Source organism: Podospora pseudoanserina, chromosome 3, assembly GCF_035222485.1.
Source record: "Podospora pseudoanserina strain CBS 124.78 chromosome 3, whole genome shotgun sequence".
Classification (NCBI taxonomy): domain Eukaryota; kingdom Fungi; phylum Ascomycota; class Sordariomycetes; order Sordariales; family Podosporaceae; genus Podospora; species Podospora pseudoanserina.
In genome coordinates, this window is record NC_085922.1 from 1,574,817 (window position 1) to 1,591,906 (window position 17,090).

The following is a 17,090-nucleotide window of genomic DNA, read 5'->3' on the forward strand; positions in this document are numbered from 1 at the left end:
AAAAAAAAAGCATTGGGTGAACAAGAGTCTTGTTGTTCAGGTTTGCTGATGAAGATGCAAAAAGACAAAAAAAGGCCAATCGAGAATCTTCTCCTGGCTTCTGGGGGGGCCTTGGCTACGGCACAGACCCCCCGGGCGCGGGGCTATTCAAAGAGCAGCGGTGCCCGCCCCTACCTGATGGAGGGAAATTGTATAGAGGGGAACTTGCTTGCGTGCCACTGTCGGGCAATCCAAACATCAAAGTCTGCATTAAAATCCATTTCCACTGTGGGAAAAACCTCGTTTTTTTACAGAGTCCAGTTTCCCGCCCATCACCACCAACCAAGCCTGCCTTTCTGAGCAGTCCAACGAAACAACAACCCCACCTTCTTTTTTCCCCCCCTTCTCACCCACACACAAACCCGCCCCATATCGTCCATTCTCGACTCGACTGGTGAGAACACATCTTCTTCGAAGCAACTTTTGAGCCATCCCAAAGCTTACCGGTTGCGTCTTGAATCTTTTTGCAGAGCCGAGTCCATACAACTGCCCAACATGAGTGTCGTCGGTACGTTATGCGCCCACCACACACCTACCACATGCCTCGAGAGCCTGACTACTAACATGGCTTGCGTCTGACAGGTGTCGATTTCGGAACCCTTAACACAGTCGTCGCTGTTGCGAGAAACCGGGGTGTCGATGTGGTAAGTAGCTTGCCCGCCCAACCGCCCTCCTGAAGGGGAGGAGGAAAGCAAAAAGTCGATAAGGCTGATTGTGATGGTACACCGAGCGCAGAACTGACAACGACTTTGTCAATGATAGATCACCAACGAGGTCTCTAACCGGGCGACTCCGTAAGTTTTCTCTTCTTACCCCTTGAGGTGGCTCTCCGGCTCCAGCCTTCTCTAGAAGCCGTGCAGAATTGGTGCCCAATGTCTAACACTCCTTCCACAGATCGCTTGTTGGCTTTGGCCCCAAGTCCCGCTATCTCGGTGAGCCCGCGAAGACTCAGGAGATTTCCAACCTCAAGAACACCGTCGGTTCTCTCAAGCGCCTGCTCGGCCGCACGTTAAACGATCCCGATGTCCAGACCGAGCAGGCTTTCATCTCGGCCCCTCTGGTCGAGATCGACGGCCAGGTCGGCGCCGAGGTGTCGTACCTCGGCGAGAAGACCAAGTTCTCTGCCACCCAGCTCACAGCCATGTTCCTCGGCAAGATCAAGCAGACCGCTGCTGCCGAGCTCAAGCTCCCAGTATCCGACCTCGTCCTGAGCGTTCCCGCCTGGTTCACCGATATTCAGCGCCGCGCCCTTATCGATGCCGCCGAGATTGCCGGTCTCAGACCGCTCCGCCTCATCAACGACACCACCGCCGCCGCTCTCGGCTACGGTATCACTAAGCTGGATCTCCCCGGCCCTGATGAAAAGCCCCGCCGCGTTGCCTTTGTCGATGTCGGTTACTCCAGCTACACCTGCTCCATCGTCGAGTTCAAGAAGGGCGAGCTCTCCGTCAAGGGTACCGCTTTCGATCGTCACTTTGGTGGCCGCAACTTTGACAAGGCCATCGTTGACCACCTCGCCAAGGAGTTCCACGGCAAGTACAAGATCGACATCAACTCCAACCCCAAGGCCCTCTGCCGCGTCTACGCCGCTGCCGAGAAGCTCAAGAAGGTGCTCTCTGCCAACCAGCAGGCTCCTCTCAACATTGAGTCCCTGATGAACGATGTCGACGTTCGTGCTATGATCACACGTCAGGAGTTCGAGGCTATGGTTGAGCCCCTTCTCAACAAGGTCCACGTTGTTCTTGAGCAGGCCCTTGCCGACTCCAGGCTCACCAAGGAGGACATCGACATTGTCGAGGTTGTTGGCGGCGGCAGCCGTGTCCCCTCTATCAAGGAGCGCGTGCAGAACTTCTTCAACAAGAACCTCTCCTTCACCCTGAACCAGGACGAGGCTATCGCCCGCGGTTGCGCTTTCAGCTGCGCCATTCTCTCCCCCGTCTTCAAGGTCCGCGACTTCGCCGTCCAGGACATCATCAGCTACCCCATCGAGTTCGCTTGGGAGAAGGATGCCGACATCCCCGACGAGGACACCAGCTTGACCGTCTTCAACAAGGGCAACGTCCTGCCATCAACCAAGATTCTCACCTTCTACCGCAAGCAGGCTTTCGACCTCGAGGCCAGATATGCCCAACCAGAGGGTCTCCCCGGAAAGGTCCCTCCTTTCATCGGTCGCTTCTCCGTCAAGGGCGTCAAGGCCACCGGCGGCCCAGAGGACTTCATGATCTGCAAGCTCAAGGCCCGTGTCAACATTCACGGTGTTCTCAACGTCGAGAGTGGCTACTACGTCGAGGACCAGGAGGTCGAGGAGGAGATCAAGGAGGAGGGTGACAAGAAGGAAGGCGATGTGAGTATTCTCCCAACACGTGAAAACAACCCCTTATCGGTGGATTCCACACAGATGAACACCACGGGTGGAATGGAGGAGGTGCCTGTCAGATCGCCAAAACGTCGCAAGACCGAGGCGCCCGCGACTAGCGAATCCGATCACCACGCTGGAGCTGTTGGGGAGGAAGATGACGACGAGCAAGAGAGAAATAAACTAACCACCGAATCTTTTACACAAAAGGCCATGGACACAGACGAGAAGCCCAAGACCCGCAAGGTCAAGAAGCAGGTTCGCAAGGGCGACCTGCCAATTGTCAGCGCCACTCTCTCCCTCGACCAGGGCGCCAAGGCCCAGCTCTTTGAGAAGGAGTCCGCCATGGCTATGGAGGACAAGCTTGTCGCCGACACCGAAGAGAAGAAGAACGAGCTTGAGACCTACATCTACGACCTCCGTAACAAGCTCGACGACCAGTACTCTGAGTTTGCCAGCGACGAGGAGAAGGAGAAGATTAAGGCCAAGCTCGAGGCTACTGAGGTATGTTTTGGTCACTTGGTACAGGTGTGATGTGATCTGTCGCTGACGGTCAATCTACAGGACTGGCTCTACGACGAGGGTGACGACACCACCAAAGCCGTCTACGTTGCCAAGATTGATGAGATCCGCGCTCTTGCCGGCCCCATCGTCCAGCGCCACTTCGAGAAGGTCGAGGCCGACAGGCAAGCACTCCAGGCCCGCCTGGATGCCGAGAGGGCGGCGAAGAAGGCCGAGGAGGAGGCCCGCAAGGCTGCCGAGTCCAAGTCAGACTCCAAGGACGAGGAGATGACGGATGCGGACGCGCCAAAGGCCGAGGTTGAGGAGGCTGGCGATCCTTAGGAGGAGGGTAGTAAGGACAAGGGTGAGGAGGAGGATTGGACAGATGATTCGGAAGAGGAAATGATACCTTGAGCGAAAAAGAGAAGAAGCGGATAGGGGGGAATTAAAAATACCGGGACATGATTACGGACATGATGAAACCCACTTTTTAGAAGTTTTCTTTTTTTTTTCTTTTTGAGAGAGAGATGGAGAGGAAATTTTATGTTTACCCACCACTACCATTACACTTTGCACACACATTCCCGAGCCTAATAGGTTGAATGAGAGGTAGCGGTAATTCTTTTTTTTTTCTTTAGGTATGAGGCTAGAAGGAGGAGGAGAGCGATGGATGGATTGATGGATGGTGGTCATTTGATAGATTGGTATGGTTTTCTCTTGGGGGGATAGTTGGAATTTTAGTAGGGGAGGGTGGTATAACTTTTTGTAGTGTAGGTAGAGGAAATAAAGAGCGAAGGTGGGGTAGATAGGATGATGTTTTGGTTGGTGATGAGTGTGATGTGATGTGATTCGTGACTCGACATGGAATTCGTTTGTCAAGTTAACCACAACAAGGGAAAAGATGCATCAACCTTTTGTTGGAGAGATGGCATTTTGTATTTGTTTTTTCCAGAACCTTGATCGGGAGGCTTGGAGAAATAAGAGTTAGGCAGAGAGGGTGATCCTGAGCGGAGATTTCATATTGGGCCTATTTTCTTCTACAGATTTACTGAGACTTTGAACCACCTTGGTGAGCGATGTGCTTCTCCATCTCCTCCACCAGGGCATGGGGAGGTTCGTCGTTGAGGGGGTGATGGCTTGTGCGATAAGGGCGTATTTCGCCTTCGAATTAGCCTTCTTTCTTCCCAACGCTTTGGGCAGAACAATGATGTTTGTAACTAAGTTTCAGACCGACGTGTTGGTGGACAGCCCCTGGTGAGGGAGGAGATAGGTGTCTTTGTAGTTGTTGGGTAACATTTGCCTATCTAGCTAGGCAAAAGGGCTTGAAGCCAGACCGGGGAGATGGATGAATAGGGGAAATAGATGGAAGAAGAAAAAAAACATACAACACCGAGGATTCCCCAGTGGTCACCCACCTGAGTACTGATTCGGCCCTTCAGCTATTTGACTCGGGCAGAGCGGACGGGATGCCGTACTTTTAGCTGGGTATGGTCGTATGTGATTGTACGAGGGAGAAATGCACATCATAGGTAGTAAAAAAGAATTCTGCTGTACAAACTGTCGTCTTGTTCCCCCCTCCCCACATCCACATGTTTTCCCGTCTTGATGAGTTATGCATATGTTTTTTTTTATTTATTTCAATGAGTTTTATGCTAGGCCGCCTATCCCAAATTACACCACTATCCCCTCCCCATCCCTTCGCTATCCCCGTTTACTTTGATGAAGAAACTAGAGCATTGTGTATGATGATGATGTAGGGGGTATCAACATAAGAAACAAAACAAAAAAAAGAAAACACAAAAAGCCAACCAGAGTCGAGATAGGTAATGATAAACTTTCTCTAACCACATCACCCACCCATCCATCCCTTTGAAAGAATAAAAGAAAGAAAAATACATGCCTTACAAGAGATAAATCATCGCACCAAAATAAGTCTAGCATGAGCAATAAAAACAAACAAGCAAACGCTACAAAGATATATATATAAAAAAAAAAAAAAAAAAAAAAAAAAAAAAAAAAAAAAAAAAACAACGATTTCCCTCCCCATTGGTATCTGCCTCTTCTTCTGTCTTGTGTAAAACTCGCGAGGAAAAAGAAAAGAAGAATCTATCTAGCCCGCCCACTCCCCATCAATGGCTGATATGCATGATTAAACGCCAAGAAGAAGAAAACTAGAGCAGAGGGGTGAAAATGATAAAAACAACACGACCAACAAAAACAATGAATCCGCTTGTAAACGGAATGTGTGTGCCTCCCACCCCATCAATCAACCCAGCCCCGCCAACCTAATCGCTATGCTTGTTATGCAGTGTCTTCGTGTGCTAGTGTCGTCGTTGATGCCCAGTCCGCCCCCTTTGGATCCCCACATCTGCGATGCACCGGAATGAAAAGAGTGAGCAGAGAGGGTATTGAGAATCACAGCATAACCCCCAAACTCCAAAGCAAAAAAAAACCGTGGTTCCCATTAACCCGCCTTGTACGATGTTGAGGAAAAGCGCAGTGATGACAATGCTGACAGCAATCATGATGGATGATATAAATGCCCCCGAAACGTGAGAAAACTGCCGTCCATGAGCCTTGCGCCTGTGCCATGATGCCATCCATCTTCATCCAAGTCGTCATGTGCGCCGATGATGTAAAGGAATGCTGCAAAAACCCGAGAGAAGGAAAAGTGAACGGTGAAAAACCATTGCGGCTGAAAATGCAAAATCAAGCCATCGCCATGAATCACCCCCAAGTCTCCTCTATTTAAAGAGACTTCTCAAATCTTGCAATCTCTGCCTCGCCGCATCACCCTGGCTTCTCACGCCCTCGGCCTCGGCACGGTCCATGCTCAAGCTGGCCAGCTGCTTCTTTTTCTCCTGCAGCGCAATCATCTTCTCCTCAAAGCTGCCGCTCATGATATACCGCACCGTCCTCACAGGCCTCTTCTGGCCCAGACGATGCACACGGTCGACGGCCTGAGCCTCGGCGGCAGGATTGAACTGAGGCTCCATGACAAAGACACTGTTGCCAGCTGTCAGGTTGAGGCCCATACCCCCCGCCATGATGCTGACAAGAATGACTTGTACATTGGGATCATCGCGGAACGCCTCCATGGCTTGGTTGCGAGCGTTGCGAGTCATCTTTCCGTCAAGACGGGAGTGGGTGATACCGGCGTCGTCGAGAGCGATCTCAATGAGATCAAGATGAGAAGTCCAACCGGAGAAGACGACAGACTTGTAAGGTGGCTCGTCCGGATTGGCTTCACTCCGGGCCTTGTTGGCTAGAAGCTCTTCGACCAAAGCCCGAGTCTTTGTGTGAGGCCCAGTATACCGATCATCAGGAATGATTTTGCCAGCCCGAGTCTTCGTCTGGCGGGTCTCGTGCTCAACATCGGCTTTGCTTCGGCGGAGTTCAACGCAGTGAGCCTTTTGAGCAAAGGCGCATGTAGGGCAGCCCTGATGCATATCGCCATTGCCGTGCTGGTGCACGAACCTGATGCAGGTTGGACAATAGACGTGGAAGCACTGCGCCATGTAGCCCAAGACGTCGTTGTTCTGATCAGACTCTGGGTCGTCGACCTCGATGGCCCCAAGCTTGTTGTTGCACTTGATGCAGAAATCACTGCTGCCCTCCTGCATCAAATAGTACATCTCATAGGCCTTCTTTTCAGTCAGGGCCGGTTTCCCGTCGTCGTCCTCGCTATCCAAATCGATGGGGGCATCTGCCGACAAGCCTTGAATTTCTTGAAAATCATCGTCATTCAGCAGATCCTTGCCATGCGCGCAGATCAAACGAAGTTGAAGAATAGACCGCAGAACGTGAATCATGGTCTTGCCACCCATAATGCGGGTCTGGCCGGTGCCCTGGCCCGTCAAGACCTGAACACGCTCCTCGGCCATCTTTTTGAACAGGTCATAGACCTTGCGCTCCTCGGAGGAGAACTCGAGGCGAATAACCTCGTCGGTGCGCTCCGGGAGTTCGATCTTGTCCTTGAGACGGCGGATGGTAATGGTGTCAATCAAAACCCGAAGTTTGGGCACAATGTCCGGATCAGCAGCCTTGAAGGGAGCAATGATGTACTGGATAAACTTGCTCCTGTCGTCGAAGGGCTTCAGGCGCAAGAATGCCAAAAGGGAGGCAAGATCTTCGAGCTTGTTTTGAACTGGTGTTCCGGTCACGGCCCAACGGCGGTTAGCCTGTAGTCGGCAGATCGACTTGAACGACAGCGTGTTTTGCTCGCGAATTGTATGGGCTTCGTCGAGAACGATGCGGAACCAGGCAATTTCCTCCAAGGGGTAGAGGCCCGGCTTTTTCTTGAGACGTGCGTTGAGCTCGCTTGTGACGGATCCGTAAGTTGTGATCACCAGATCGTACCTGGCCAGCTGGGCAGAGTCCTTGATACGGTTGGCGCCGTGATAGATGTAGTAGTTCAGCTTTCCAGGTTCTATATGCTGCTTGATCTGCTCCTCCCAGTTGGTGATTGTGCTCAGCGGGCACACCAGCAAAGTGGCCTTCACATTCCGGCGAATTTGTGACAGGGGCAAAACCTGCGCGCGGGGGGCTTCATGGCTCTTCTGTGGCCTCTGATTCTGGACGACGGGCTGGAGGGGCTCACGTTGTGACCAGGCCTGCGCCTCGTCCAGAGTCTTGGCCAAGAGAGACAGAATGCTGAGCGTCTTGCCGAGGCCCATCATATCGGCAAGGATGCCGCCAAGAGTCGAAGGGGGCGGTTCCATCACCTCCTGGTTGGTGACCACATTGTAGTAGACCGTGGTGCCGAACTGATTTGTCCTGCGCTTCCATGTTGATGTGACGGGAGCCTTGCTATCAGCGTCTGGCAATTGCTCAGACTCCCGAGAAGACATGAAGAACAGAGCTTGCTTCTGATGCTTCAGCAGCGGTGTTAAAACAGAGGGAGGAGGATCCAACTCCGGCAGCTCGTCCGACTTGGGGAGGGAGTCGAAAACACCCAGGACCTCGGACCGAATCTCTTCTACCGACTTGATCATGGGCGGAGCCTGATACTGGACGACATTGTTGACGCGGGCAAGGGAAGGCAGCTGCGGCCGGTTCTCCTTGGCCAGAGGGTTGAAGACTTTAACGCCGGACTCAACTCGCGGCGGACTAAGAAGATTAATGTTCTTCCGCTGCAACAATTTACCCACTCTATCAGCAAAGGAGCGAAGACCATAAATCATCAACTCAAGTTTAAATTGGGTGGACACCTGCTGCCCAACCTCTTCGCCGGGATTCTTGCGTCGGACGGGGATTCTGCAGTCAGTGCGTGTCCCAAAGGTTCCAGCCATGTCCATGAGAGGAGCAAGAACGCTGGCCGTCTTGGGATCAACCAAGCCAATGCAGCGCTTTTGCCAATCATGGGCATAAATCTTGGTGGTTGGATCGCCCGGGGTTCTCTTGAGCAGAATCTTGACTTGAGGCCAAAAAGCAGGACCGCCCATAGAGATCATGTTAGGCTTCGGGGCTGGGATCATGTGGCCTTTGATGAAGGCGCCCTCAACCATTCCAAAACAGACCTCCTCCTGTTGGGGACTGCGGGGAATGATTTCGACGTCGGTGTCATCGGTCAAGTCAATTGTAGCGCCGGGGACCGGGGCCACAGATGACTGTGAGGGTCCATCGGATCGGTCTTTGATGTGCTGAGCCAGGATGCCGCTGCTGGGTGAGAAGAAAATACTATTTGCAGGCAGCGAAGGATCATTCTCGTTCGCTGTCTTTCTCCTCTTTGGCGGCGGCACCATAATGCGCTCCTGGACATTGTGAAGGCGCTCGATACTCTGTTGAGCACCCAACCCGTTCTTGAAGATGGGCATGGTACGATTACTAGCCAACCCGGTCGGGGCGCTCAGCTCCATGGGCGTTTGATCGGGACCGGTGAACTCAAAGGTGAGCTGCTCGGATGGTTGCGAAGGGCCTGGCGTGGATGACGAGGCGCCTTCACCAGGCTGGGGTGTAGCAGACGATCCGGCTGCAGCCTTGGGGTTGAGCAAGTCGGCCGGGTTCCACGACGTGGAAGACATGTTGCCCAACTGTGCTTGGCTGGCTGTTTGTTCTTTATTTTGTTTTAATTTTGTAGTCAAATTTTAGTGGTATGTATCTGTGATAGATGTTAGAGTAAGCATAACTGGCTTTGGTTTGAGAACCGCTGAAGAAGATGAAAGAAGCTGGAAGACAGGATAGGCAAGTGAAGTCGGTGTGAGAAAGTGAATATGGGATGATGAGAAGGAGTTGACCAGTCACATGCCGGGATGGGGGGGCGTACCATACCGTTGAAATGAAGCTACCAACGACGCCCACACTCAACCAGAGCACCGGGTCTTTCTTTTCTGTCGAAAAAAATCGGTTGTCCAGCCCTAGGCAACCAACTCGGGCGAATGATGAGATGTAAGATGCACCGACATCACAAGCAGTCCGATGAGGACGGGTGTTGTGTTGCTGTTAAGGGTTGCTGGAGGGGAATGAGCTGCCGTGGTAGTGACTGGGAGCCTTGCTGTGGTGGGGCTTGCTGCATACGCAGTACCTAATACTGGGCTACCCGCTGCAGAATGGATCAAGCGATGGTATCCGTAGTGGGGGTTGCTTGGATGGGTAGGTATGGAAGAGGGAGGGCAACGGGAGATGAAGGAGAGAGGTTGTCAAAGGAAGGAAGACGGTGAGGGTGAGGGATCCTTGGTGAGGGCAGAGTTGGGAGAGTAGAGTAGAGTGAGCACTGCAAATAACCAGGCAGGATATTGTGGGAGCTGGGAACCTATTGTTGACGTTGGCTGGGTTGGTCGCTCACTTTTTGAGAGCCGAGAGGCCTTATCGCAATCGGCTGGGAGCGATAGGCGCGTGACCCTCGAAGATTGCAGCGGATGGTGTGGCACGTGCCGCTGCGCAGACCGTGCCTTGCTTAGTCCACCACAGCGACCGTGATGCATCAGACGCTGGGGCAAAGCCTCTTGTTGCGGTGTGGTTATGTTATTATCTCGTACCAAGTTCAAATCGGCGTCAGGGGCGGCAAATGTCATCAAGGGCCATCAAGGGACATGCAAGATGGGATATTTGCGATCGGCCAAGACACCAGTCAGAGACAGTCCTCGGGATTTCCTCGCTGTCTACCCAATCCCAACTGCAGCCTCAGAACGGCACTAGAAGGCCCTTGATGCATCATCAACCACTTCTGTAACCTCTGTTTGCACAGTGACGGGACGCCATGAGCAATCTCGCCCCCATGGCTCCACAACTTACAATGGGCAACATTGAGTATGAGATGGGATATAGATGTTTTGATTACCTATTGAGGGCCTTCTTGAAATAGTAAATGAACAACCTGGAACATGGCAATGATCGATACCGGTCGAGGAGACCAGATGCCATCCCAAAAGCCCCCTAGACAATGAGCAGCTACTATCTCCAAATCTCATCCGATATACTCACCGGTCGAACAGCCTGGAACCAATATCTTGATGAGCACCATCAACAACTTACGATGGGAAGACGGATGGCATATCCACCCAGATAGGATGAGATATCTCTCAAGAAAGCACTTGAAGGCAGTAACCATCAACAAACTCGTCCGATTTTTCTCACCGGTGGAACAGCCTGGAACATCACAGAGTATTAATGCAGTTGCCCGCCGGCCCAGAGCAACAACGTACGATATCAAATGTAGGGGCGACATCAGATAAGCCGCTTTTATGGTAGAGGAGGCAGTTACCCTCTGCGATATTCATCTGATGTGTTCAGCGGTGGAACGATTTGAAAAACTATGGCCTTTATCAATATCTCACTTGATACCCTCACCGGTCCAGAGCAACAACACACGATAGGCAACAGCATGGCGTATCTGCTGAGATGAGATGACTATAAGATAACAAAAAATCTGAAAGAAAAGGCTGGCACTATCCTAAATCCTATCCGATACCTATCCCAACCGTTAGAACAACCTGGAACACACCACAGGCAAACACTTGCTTCACATTTAATTACACGAGATGAGAATCACTCAACACGCCGAAAGGTCCCTTGACGAAAGGTGATCACTGACCCTGGCTATCAAACCCATGATGTCAATTTATTTCCAACACAACAACCAGCTCCAAATCCCACATTGCATATAACCCCCCTTAATAAAAGAAGAACCCAGCTCCCCCTCACCGGGTATGCTCCCTCCCCCGACTCCTAGTCCTCATCCTCCTCCTCCCCCCCTCCCCCATCGGCGACCCCGACCTCGACGGACTTTCTGTGCGTTCCCAATCAGCACCCATCCCACTTGGTATTGCCATTGTAGGTACATACGACTTCTCTCATGCCTCTTCCTCCCTGTCCCTCCCCTCCTCTCCTCCCTCGGCCAAGCTCTATTCAGAACACTGCTCGAGCGGTATCTACACCTTCCGCGGAGCGAATCAGGCGTGTTGGTCCGTTTGGAAGCTTGATCGTCGTTGGGTGTGGGTTCCTCGCAGTAACGCATCCGTTTCCTCCCTCGCTCTTCATCCAAGTCTGTCACGTCCACGTGTCCGAGGTTGACTTGGTAAGTGAGACCGATTCCGTTGAGGTCCGGGGAGGGGCAGGGGGTTGGTGGGTAAGGTTTCGAAATGTCAAGAGGGATGGTGGTGGTGGTTGTTGTTGTTGTTGTTGTTGTTGTTGTCATGGTTGATTTTTGGGAACGGGAAGTGGTAGTGGTGGTGGCGACGGGCTTGTCCCCGAAAAGGGGGAGGGTGGAGAGTTGGGTTGTCATGGTGGTTGTGGTAGGTGTAGTATTAGCTGGGGTATTGGGGTCAAAGTAGGTGGTGGTTCAACATGCAGGGCATGTATCGAGTAGTAGCTGCAAGAGGCTCTAAGCTGGGCTGCCAGCACTTAAGTGAGGTAGGTAAAATAAAAGAGATATACCAGAACCGAGAGAAGGGGAATAAGGAATCTGTTCAGTTGATTTATGTCCAAAATGAGGAGATTCATAATCCTGGAAGCCACGCTCCTAGACCCGGTGTGTACACTTAAGTGGTGTGTGTGGTTGCCTGACTCGAAGAGGGCCCTGCGAAGCACCACCACATGGGAAAATGGTTGCAAACAAACGTCCCATAGCACCGGTAGCTAATAATCTTTTCCCCCGCACATACAGAAAGACAGCCCTCGCAGCCGAGAAGGACTTCCGGTCCAGAGACCATCAGAGTGAGATGGTTGTTCAGACGAATACATTCAAGGCGTGCTGAACCAAAGCGCGTAAACCAGGAGATGCCACCCCATCGAACTTGCACGGCCAAAGCGGACAAGACAAACAGAACTAGTGACGAATATGCGCCGTCATGGCGGGCAATCGGCGAGGGTTGGTCCTTGCGGGATAGCTTTGCTCAGTTTCCCAAGGACCACCCCGAAACATAGCCCAACGTCTCAACTATTCGTGAAAACGGGGGAAAGATCTCAATATCGTACAATTCTAGCTTTGTCGACCACCGCTCAATGTGTCGCTGCCAATCTTCATACTATACATGTGAAACAATCGAGCATCGGAAACGCTGGTATCATCGCCGAATTGACCTAATGTGACGTTCCCTTGCCACTATGACGACTCAGCCAGCTTCTGCGAGATCTCACCAATCATCTGGGTAATTTCCTTCTTCTCGACAGCAACAGCCGCATCCTTGAGCTCTTTACCCATCACCCTTGCCGTGACAGCACCTCTCAGGGCCTTTGCATCAGTAGTACCCGCCGCAATGAGTTCCTGAGCCACCTTGGTGATAAGCTGCTCGATTTCCTCCTTGCCGACTTCCTTGACGCTGCTCTGGGCGGTGTACTCCTCAATGATCTTTTGCTGGATCTCCTCCTTCTCAATCAAGTCTTCTCTCCCCGCAGCCTTGAACTCAGCGACAGCATCCTGGGACTTGCGGGCCATCTTGCGGAGGAGATCGACGAGCTGGACATCGGTCTTGATGGGCTTGTCGGTCTTGCTGGCGTTCAAGGTGGCAGCCATGACAGCACGCAAAACAGTCAGGCGGTTGGTGTCCTTGGCTTTCATGGCTCCCTTAAGATCCTCTCTAATTTTGGCGTAGAGTGGTGATGGAGGCGCCTCGGTGGAATATGAGGCGCGCAAGCTGGCGGATCTGAGCCATGTTGGTGATTGCCTGAGGCTCGGGCTGGGCCGGCAGACGGCGCTGCGAAGCAGGGAGGAAGGGAGTCTGGCGGCCATTTTTGCTTGTTGTTGTCGTTGTCTTGAAGTGAAGATCTTGTGTTTTATTTTATTTTTTTGGTTGTCGTTGCTGCTGCCACGGCGGATCGACCCGATCATGCACGCCAGCTGTTACGCTAGGTGATGCAGCCAATTGCTGCCCACATCCCCGCTGCAGGTGGATCTTGGTCCCCCAATGCGCTAAGACGTCACGCTGGAGATGGCTCAGATCAGCCATTGCCCTGGTGCCCTGATGGACATCGCTGATGAAGTGGCAGAATGCGTGAATGTGTTCTAGGAAATGGGCATATGGAACCATTGTACCTCTCGCTATCTTACATAACTAACGATAAGAAAGAGATTGCGATAGGTCTAGTTATGATTGGAGCCAAGCCATCGCGGAGGATCTCTGAGCACACCACGTGGCTGGCTTGAAGCATGCATTGTTTGCCTACCACCATCTCCCGCTGCCGACTGTAATGGGATCTCGAGAGTGGCCATGAAGGTTATAACAAAAGAGATACTCCGTATGTCCCCAAGGGCCAGCTCAAGACTGTCGTCGCAAGAGACGACAGGGCAATCACCTGATCTACGGCCCCCAAGCCACCAGGCCCACTGCCGGGGTCGGGGCGTGCCGTTGACTTCCCCGGATGCTTGATCCCATCCATGTCACAGAGGCGGGGCCTTGGCTATCTTTTTGGGCTGGCGGCCCGGGGAGCGGGAAGTGGGAGTCGGGGTGCGGTGATGTCTGTGGAGGGTAACTGATGGGTCGTGGCCCCGGGTAGGTGGGAGCTGGCAACTGCCGAGTAAGCGGTGAATTCTAGACAGGATATGCGCGGCCGTTGGGCATCAAACCGTGTGATACTCGACTTGACAATGAATGGCACTGTGATGAGTAGAAAGGACGGGTGATGAGGACCCAGTCGGGCGGAACCGAGATGGAGGGACGCCTTTTTCAGGTCCCCGCCGTTTGCTTGATGAGATGGATTAAATACTAATAAAGGTAGCCAATCCTCCGCTCTGTTAATTGTACCTAAACAAACCATTCATCCCAATTCTATCTTCCCGGGGCGCTTGTTTGTTTCCTGTTGTTGCCCGGCACCTCAATTGGTTTGGAATCCCTCCACCTATGTCTACCGTCCCATCCATACATATCCCACCTAACCCTCCGATGAAAATCCTTCCCCCCTGCCCGTCTACCGACCTTATACAACGAATCAATCGCTCCTTCTCTCAGATTCGCTGGCTGGCAATTGTCGGGCGGCGATGATGCTCTTTCCCAAAGCAACAAGGCCAAAGGCCTAGACCGGGAGAGACCAGTTTGCCTAGACCTGAAACACAGCAAGAACCGCGAAGAGTCCCTCCTCTCCTCATGTCCCTTCTCCCCGGGCCCGTCCCTTCCTTTTCCAAATGCAGATGCAACCAATATGCGATGACCATTATCATTCGTGGTTCAGACGCCCCTGCCAGCTGGCAGGTATGTAAGTGGCCCTCCGAGACTGCCGTATGTGGCATTACCGCCATTTCACAACCAACAACTTGGAACCTGGATGGAAACCTGGAATCCCTTCTCGATTGCTCCGTCTGTCTCAATGTCGCGCTCGTTTTCTCGAATCACTCTGTCTCCCGCCTTTGGACGACGACGGCGTGTGTGATCGGGGAATCTCGCTGTGCCGATGACTCCTACTGCTCCCTGGTTTTCGACCAATGCAGACATAGCTGCAAACATTATCATGTCAGCTATGCTCAACTCGTTACTCCCTTTCACCCGGCTTATTTTGACGAGACAGTAACTTACACCGGAAAATAGGCCTGTGAACCAGAGTCAGTACACTCACTCGAGAACCTCGACGCCATCGACATACCTTGAACGCCGGGTTATCAGCCTCCGCCCGGGCCTGTGCTACAAGCAGCTGTATGTCGGTGTTTGACATGCTTGTTATCTTCCGGTCAGCAGGCTGTCTTCCGCAACGGTCTAGATCTGTTCTTACCCGAGACCCTGGGAGAAAGGGTACATGGCAAGAGACGATAGCAGCCGATGGGCATTTGCTCTATTCGCAACCCCTATGTCACGATCTCTTGGATCTGTTCATGCATGCGTCAGCTCTGGCTTTGGGCCACAGTTGCCCGATGGCTACCAGGTACATACCGTTGGACCACCCGCTCAGGGGAAGGGGTATCAATCGCGATTCGACTTCAACAAATCCCGCTTGTGCCATCAGAGTCTGCAATCTCAACGCTACCCTCGGATCTTTGTAGTGTTGTATGCTTTGCAAGTAGCTCTGGGACCACACTTGCAACGCATGATCTGGACCAACTTGTCAGCACCAGGCCTCGGGAACACACAATAAATTGAAAAAGAGCACTGACTGGCTGTCAAGGTCCCGTTGTCGGACTGGGCGTTGTAGTAAATTTCGACCATTTGCTATTGTTTGGTTAACACCCATTCGCTGCCTTCGGCCTCTTGATCGACATACACACCAACCACCAGGGCGGAGCACCCGGTAGATGTCGCTCAAATAGTTTGTCCACCTGTCTACGTGGATGCCTCCTGACATCAACCTGCTATTTACCAGATCGAAATGGTTGGAGGGAAAGGTCGACCTGGTCTCATTGTTAACTTCGAATTTGGGGCGGGCTTGGGTTTGGGGGTGCTCTCACGGACTGTTCAAGTCATCCACTTGGAAGTCTACGTTGTCGGGGATCTCCTCTGGAACCGGGTAGGGGTAGATGTCGAGTCCGATGACCTGTTGGCCAAAGTCAGTCTGGAATCTTGTCATGGATTCTCCTGCAGGTGCCGAAGCTGTCGTCTGTCACCGTTGACAAGTTCTCGCCCGAGACCCCCGATGGATAGGCTACACCTGACACAAAACATGCCATACGCACCTCGCATTCGGGATACTGCTCTGCCACTTCTATCGCCCATGCCCCGGATCCGGATCCACACTCCAAGATTCTCCGAGGCCGCGGAACGGGAGGAAATATTAATCGGTTTTCGAACACCATGTTGAACAGCTCGTGTTGGTAGTGAAGCCGCTCGATCTCGTCCTGTTCCAGCGCGGAGCACAGTCAGCCCAGAAGCCAGAGTGGCCCGTCAAGTCCCTGCTCACATCGTCCACGGGGGCGAAATAGATGCTGTTTTCGACGGCATATCTCTGAAAGTCTCTGCCGTTGAGAGTGATGACCTCGCGATAGGTGTTGTCGACCGGGACCGTTTGGAGATCGCTACACGGTGTTTAGCACATCTTGGCCTGGCAACCTTGTGGGAGCGAGTACCCTCTACCTTTCGTCCATGGTGTCGGTCTGATGGTTATGGTTTTTCCTGATGAGGCTTCTGCTACCTACCTTGAGGGAAAATTATGGGGTACAGAAGGCAGCGACCACAAAAAGACAAGACTGGCAGAATTCACGTCATCAAGTATGGGGGCAAGAGGCAAGAGAAGATGGAGTCAGGTATTTCACAGACTTCATGGCATTATGCAGTCCGGAGAGTGTGGGCGGAGATATTTCTCGAACCCTGGTCCCTCGGGACTCACTTTGAGAACGGTGTCGGACCATGTGCCTCTTGCTCTGCGGCACTCGCACACGTTTGAAATGAGCAAAGCTTGCTCAGTGGACCCTCAAGGTGAACCAGGATACTCAGATTGGCCCGCCCGTCACTCTCTTGCACGCCACGATGGGTTTTGTCGATCAGGGTGCGTATCGTTGGCGCATTATACCCATGGAACACATACGGGAGGGATCCCCTTGACCCCTGCCAGCCTTGGAACCCTGGGGGCTTCCCAGAGAAGTGGGTGGGAAGCTGATTACCATAATGGGGGGACTGCGCGGCGGTCAAATTCAACTACACCTACGTTATGGAACACTACACCGCTTGGAGAGGCCAAAGACGGCGGCCAGCTTTTTGGCTGCGTGGACATATGAGGCTTCCTTGCCTATAGACGGGGGTGCAACTAGGACAGGCATCGCCAAAGAGCTGTTGTACGGATGCTTGACGGCTCACGGTGTACAGGTCCGCCCCCGCATAACCCCAGGGGGAGCTCTCTG

At 52.7% G+C, this 17,090-nt stretch overlaps 5 protein-coding genes across 5 annotated transcripts; 1 reads left to right on the top strand and 4 right to left on the bottom strand.

Moving 5' to 3' along the window:
- The first annotated feature begins 123 nt into the window (after positions 1-123).
- On the top strand, positions 124-3,710 carry SSE1 (adenyl-nucleotide exchange factor sse1). The gene is made up of 6 exons (XM_062945565.1): positions 124-547; positions 622-683; positions 802-833; positions 934-2,383; positions 2,606-2,899; positions 2,960-3,710. The coding sequence occupies exons 1-6, from the start codon at positions 535-537 to the stop codon at positions 3,236-3,238; spliced, it is 2,130 nt and encodes a 709-aa protein (XP_062801560.1). The 5' UTR covers positions 124-534; the 3' UTR covers positions 3,239-3,710.
- A 1,930-nt stretch (positions 3,711-5,640) lies between these two features.
- Positions 5,641-8,919, bottom strand: QC764_0051630 (uncharacterized protein; the record flags this gene model as incomplete). The annotated part of the gene is made up of 1 exon (XM_062940418.1): positions 5,641-8,919. One exon carries the CDS (start codon positions 8,917-8,919, stop codon positions 5,641-5,643), a length of 3,279 nt encoding a protein of 1,092 aa, XP_062801561.1.
- Positions 8,920-11,034: 2,115 nt separating this feature from the next.
- Positions 11,035-11,618, bottom strand: QC764_0051640 (uncharacterized protein; the record flags this gene model as incomplete). Its single annotated transcript, XM_062940419.1, has 2 exons — positions 11,035-11,123; positions 11,180-11,618. The coding sequence occupies 2 exons, from the start codon at positions 11,616-11,618 to the stop codon at positions 11,035-11,037; spliced, it is 528 nt and encodes a 175-aa protein (XP_062801562.1).
- An 819-nt stretch (positions 11,619-12,437) lies between these two features.
- QC764_304510 (uncharacterized protein) lies at positions 12,438-13,064 on the bottom strand (the record flags this gene model as incomplete). Its single annotated transcript, XM_062945566.1, has 1 exon — positions 12,438-13,064. One exon carries the CDS (start codon positions 13,062-13,064, stop codon positions 12,438-12,440), a length of 627 nt encoding a protein of 208 aa, XP_062801563.1.
- A 2,636-nt stretch (positions 13,065-15,700) lies between these two features.
- On the bottom strand, positions 15,701-16,337 carry QC764_304520 (uncharacterized protein; the record flags this gene model as incomplete). Its single annotated transcript, XM_062945567.1, has 4 exons — positions 15,701-15,853; positions 15,930-16,091; positions 16,154-16,268; positions 16,327-16,337. The coding sequence occupies 4 exons, from the start codon at positions 16,335-16,337 to the stop codon at positions 15,701-15,703; spliced, it is 441 nt and encodes a 146-aa protein (XP_062801564.1).
- Between the last annotated feature and the right edge of the window lie 753 nt (positions 16,338-17,090).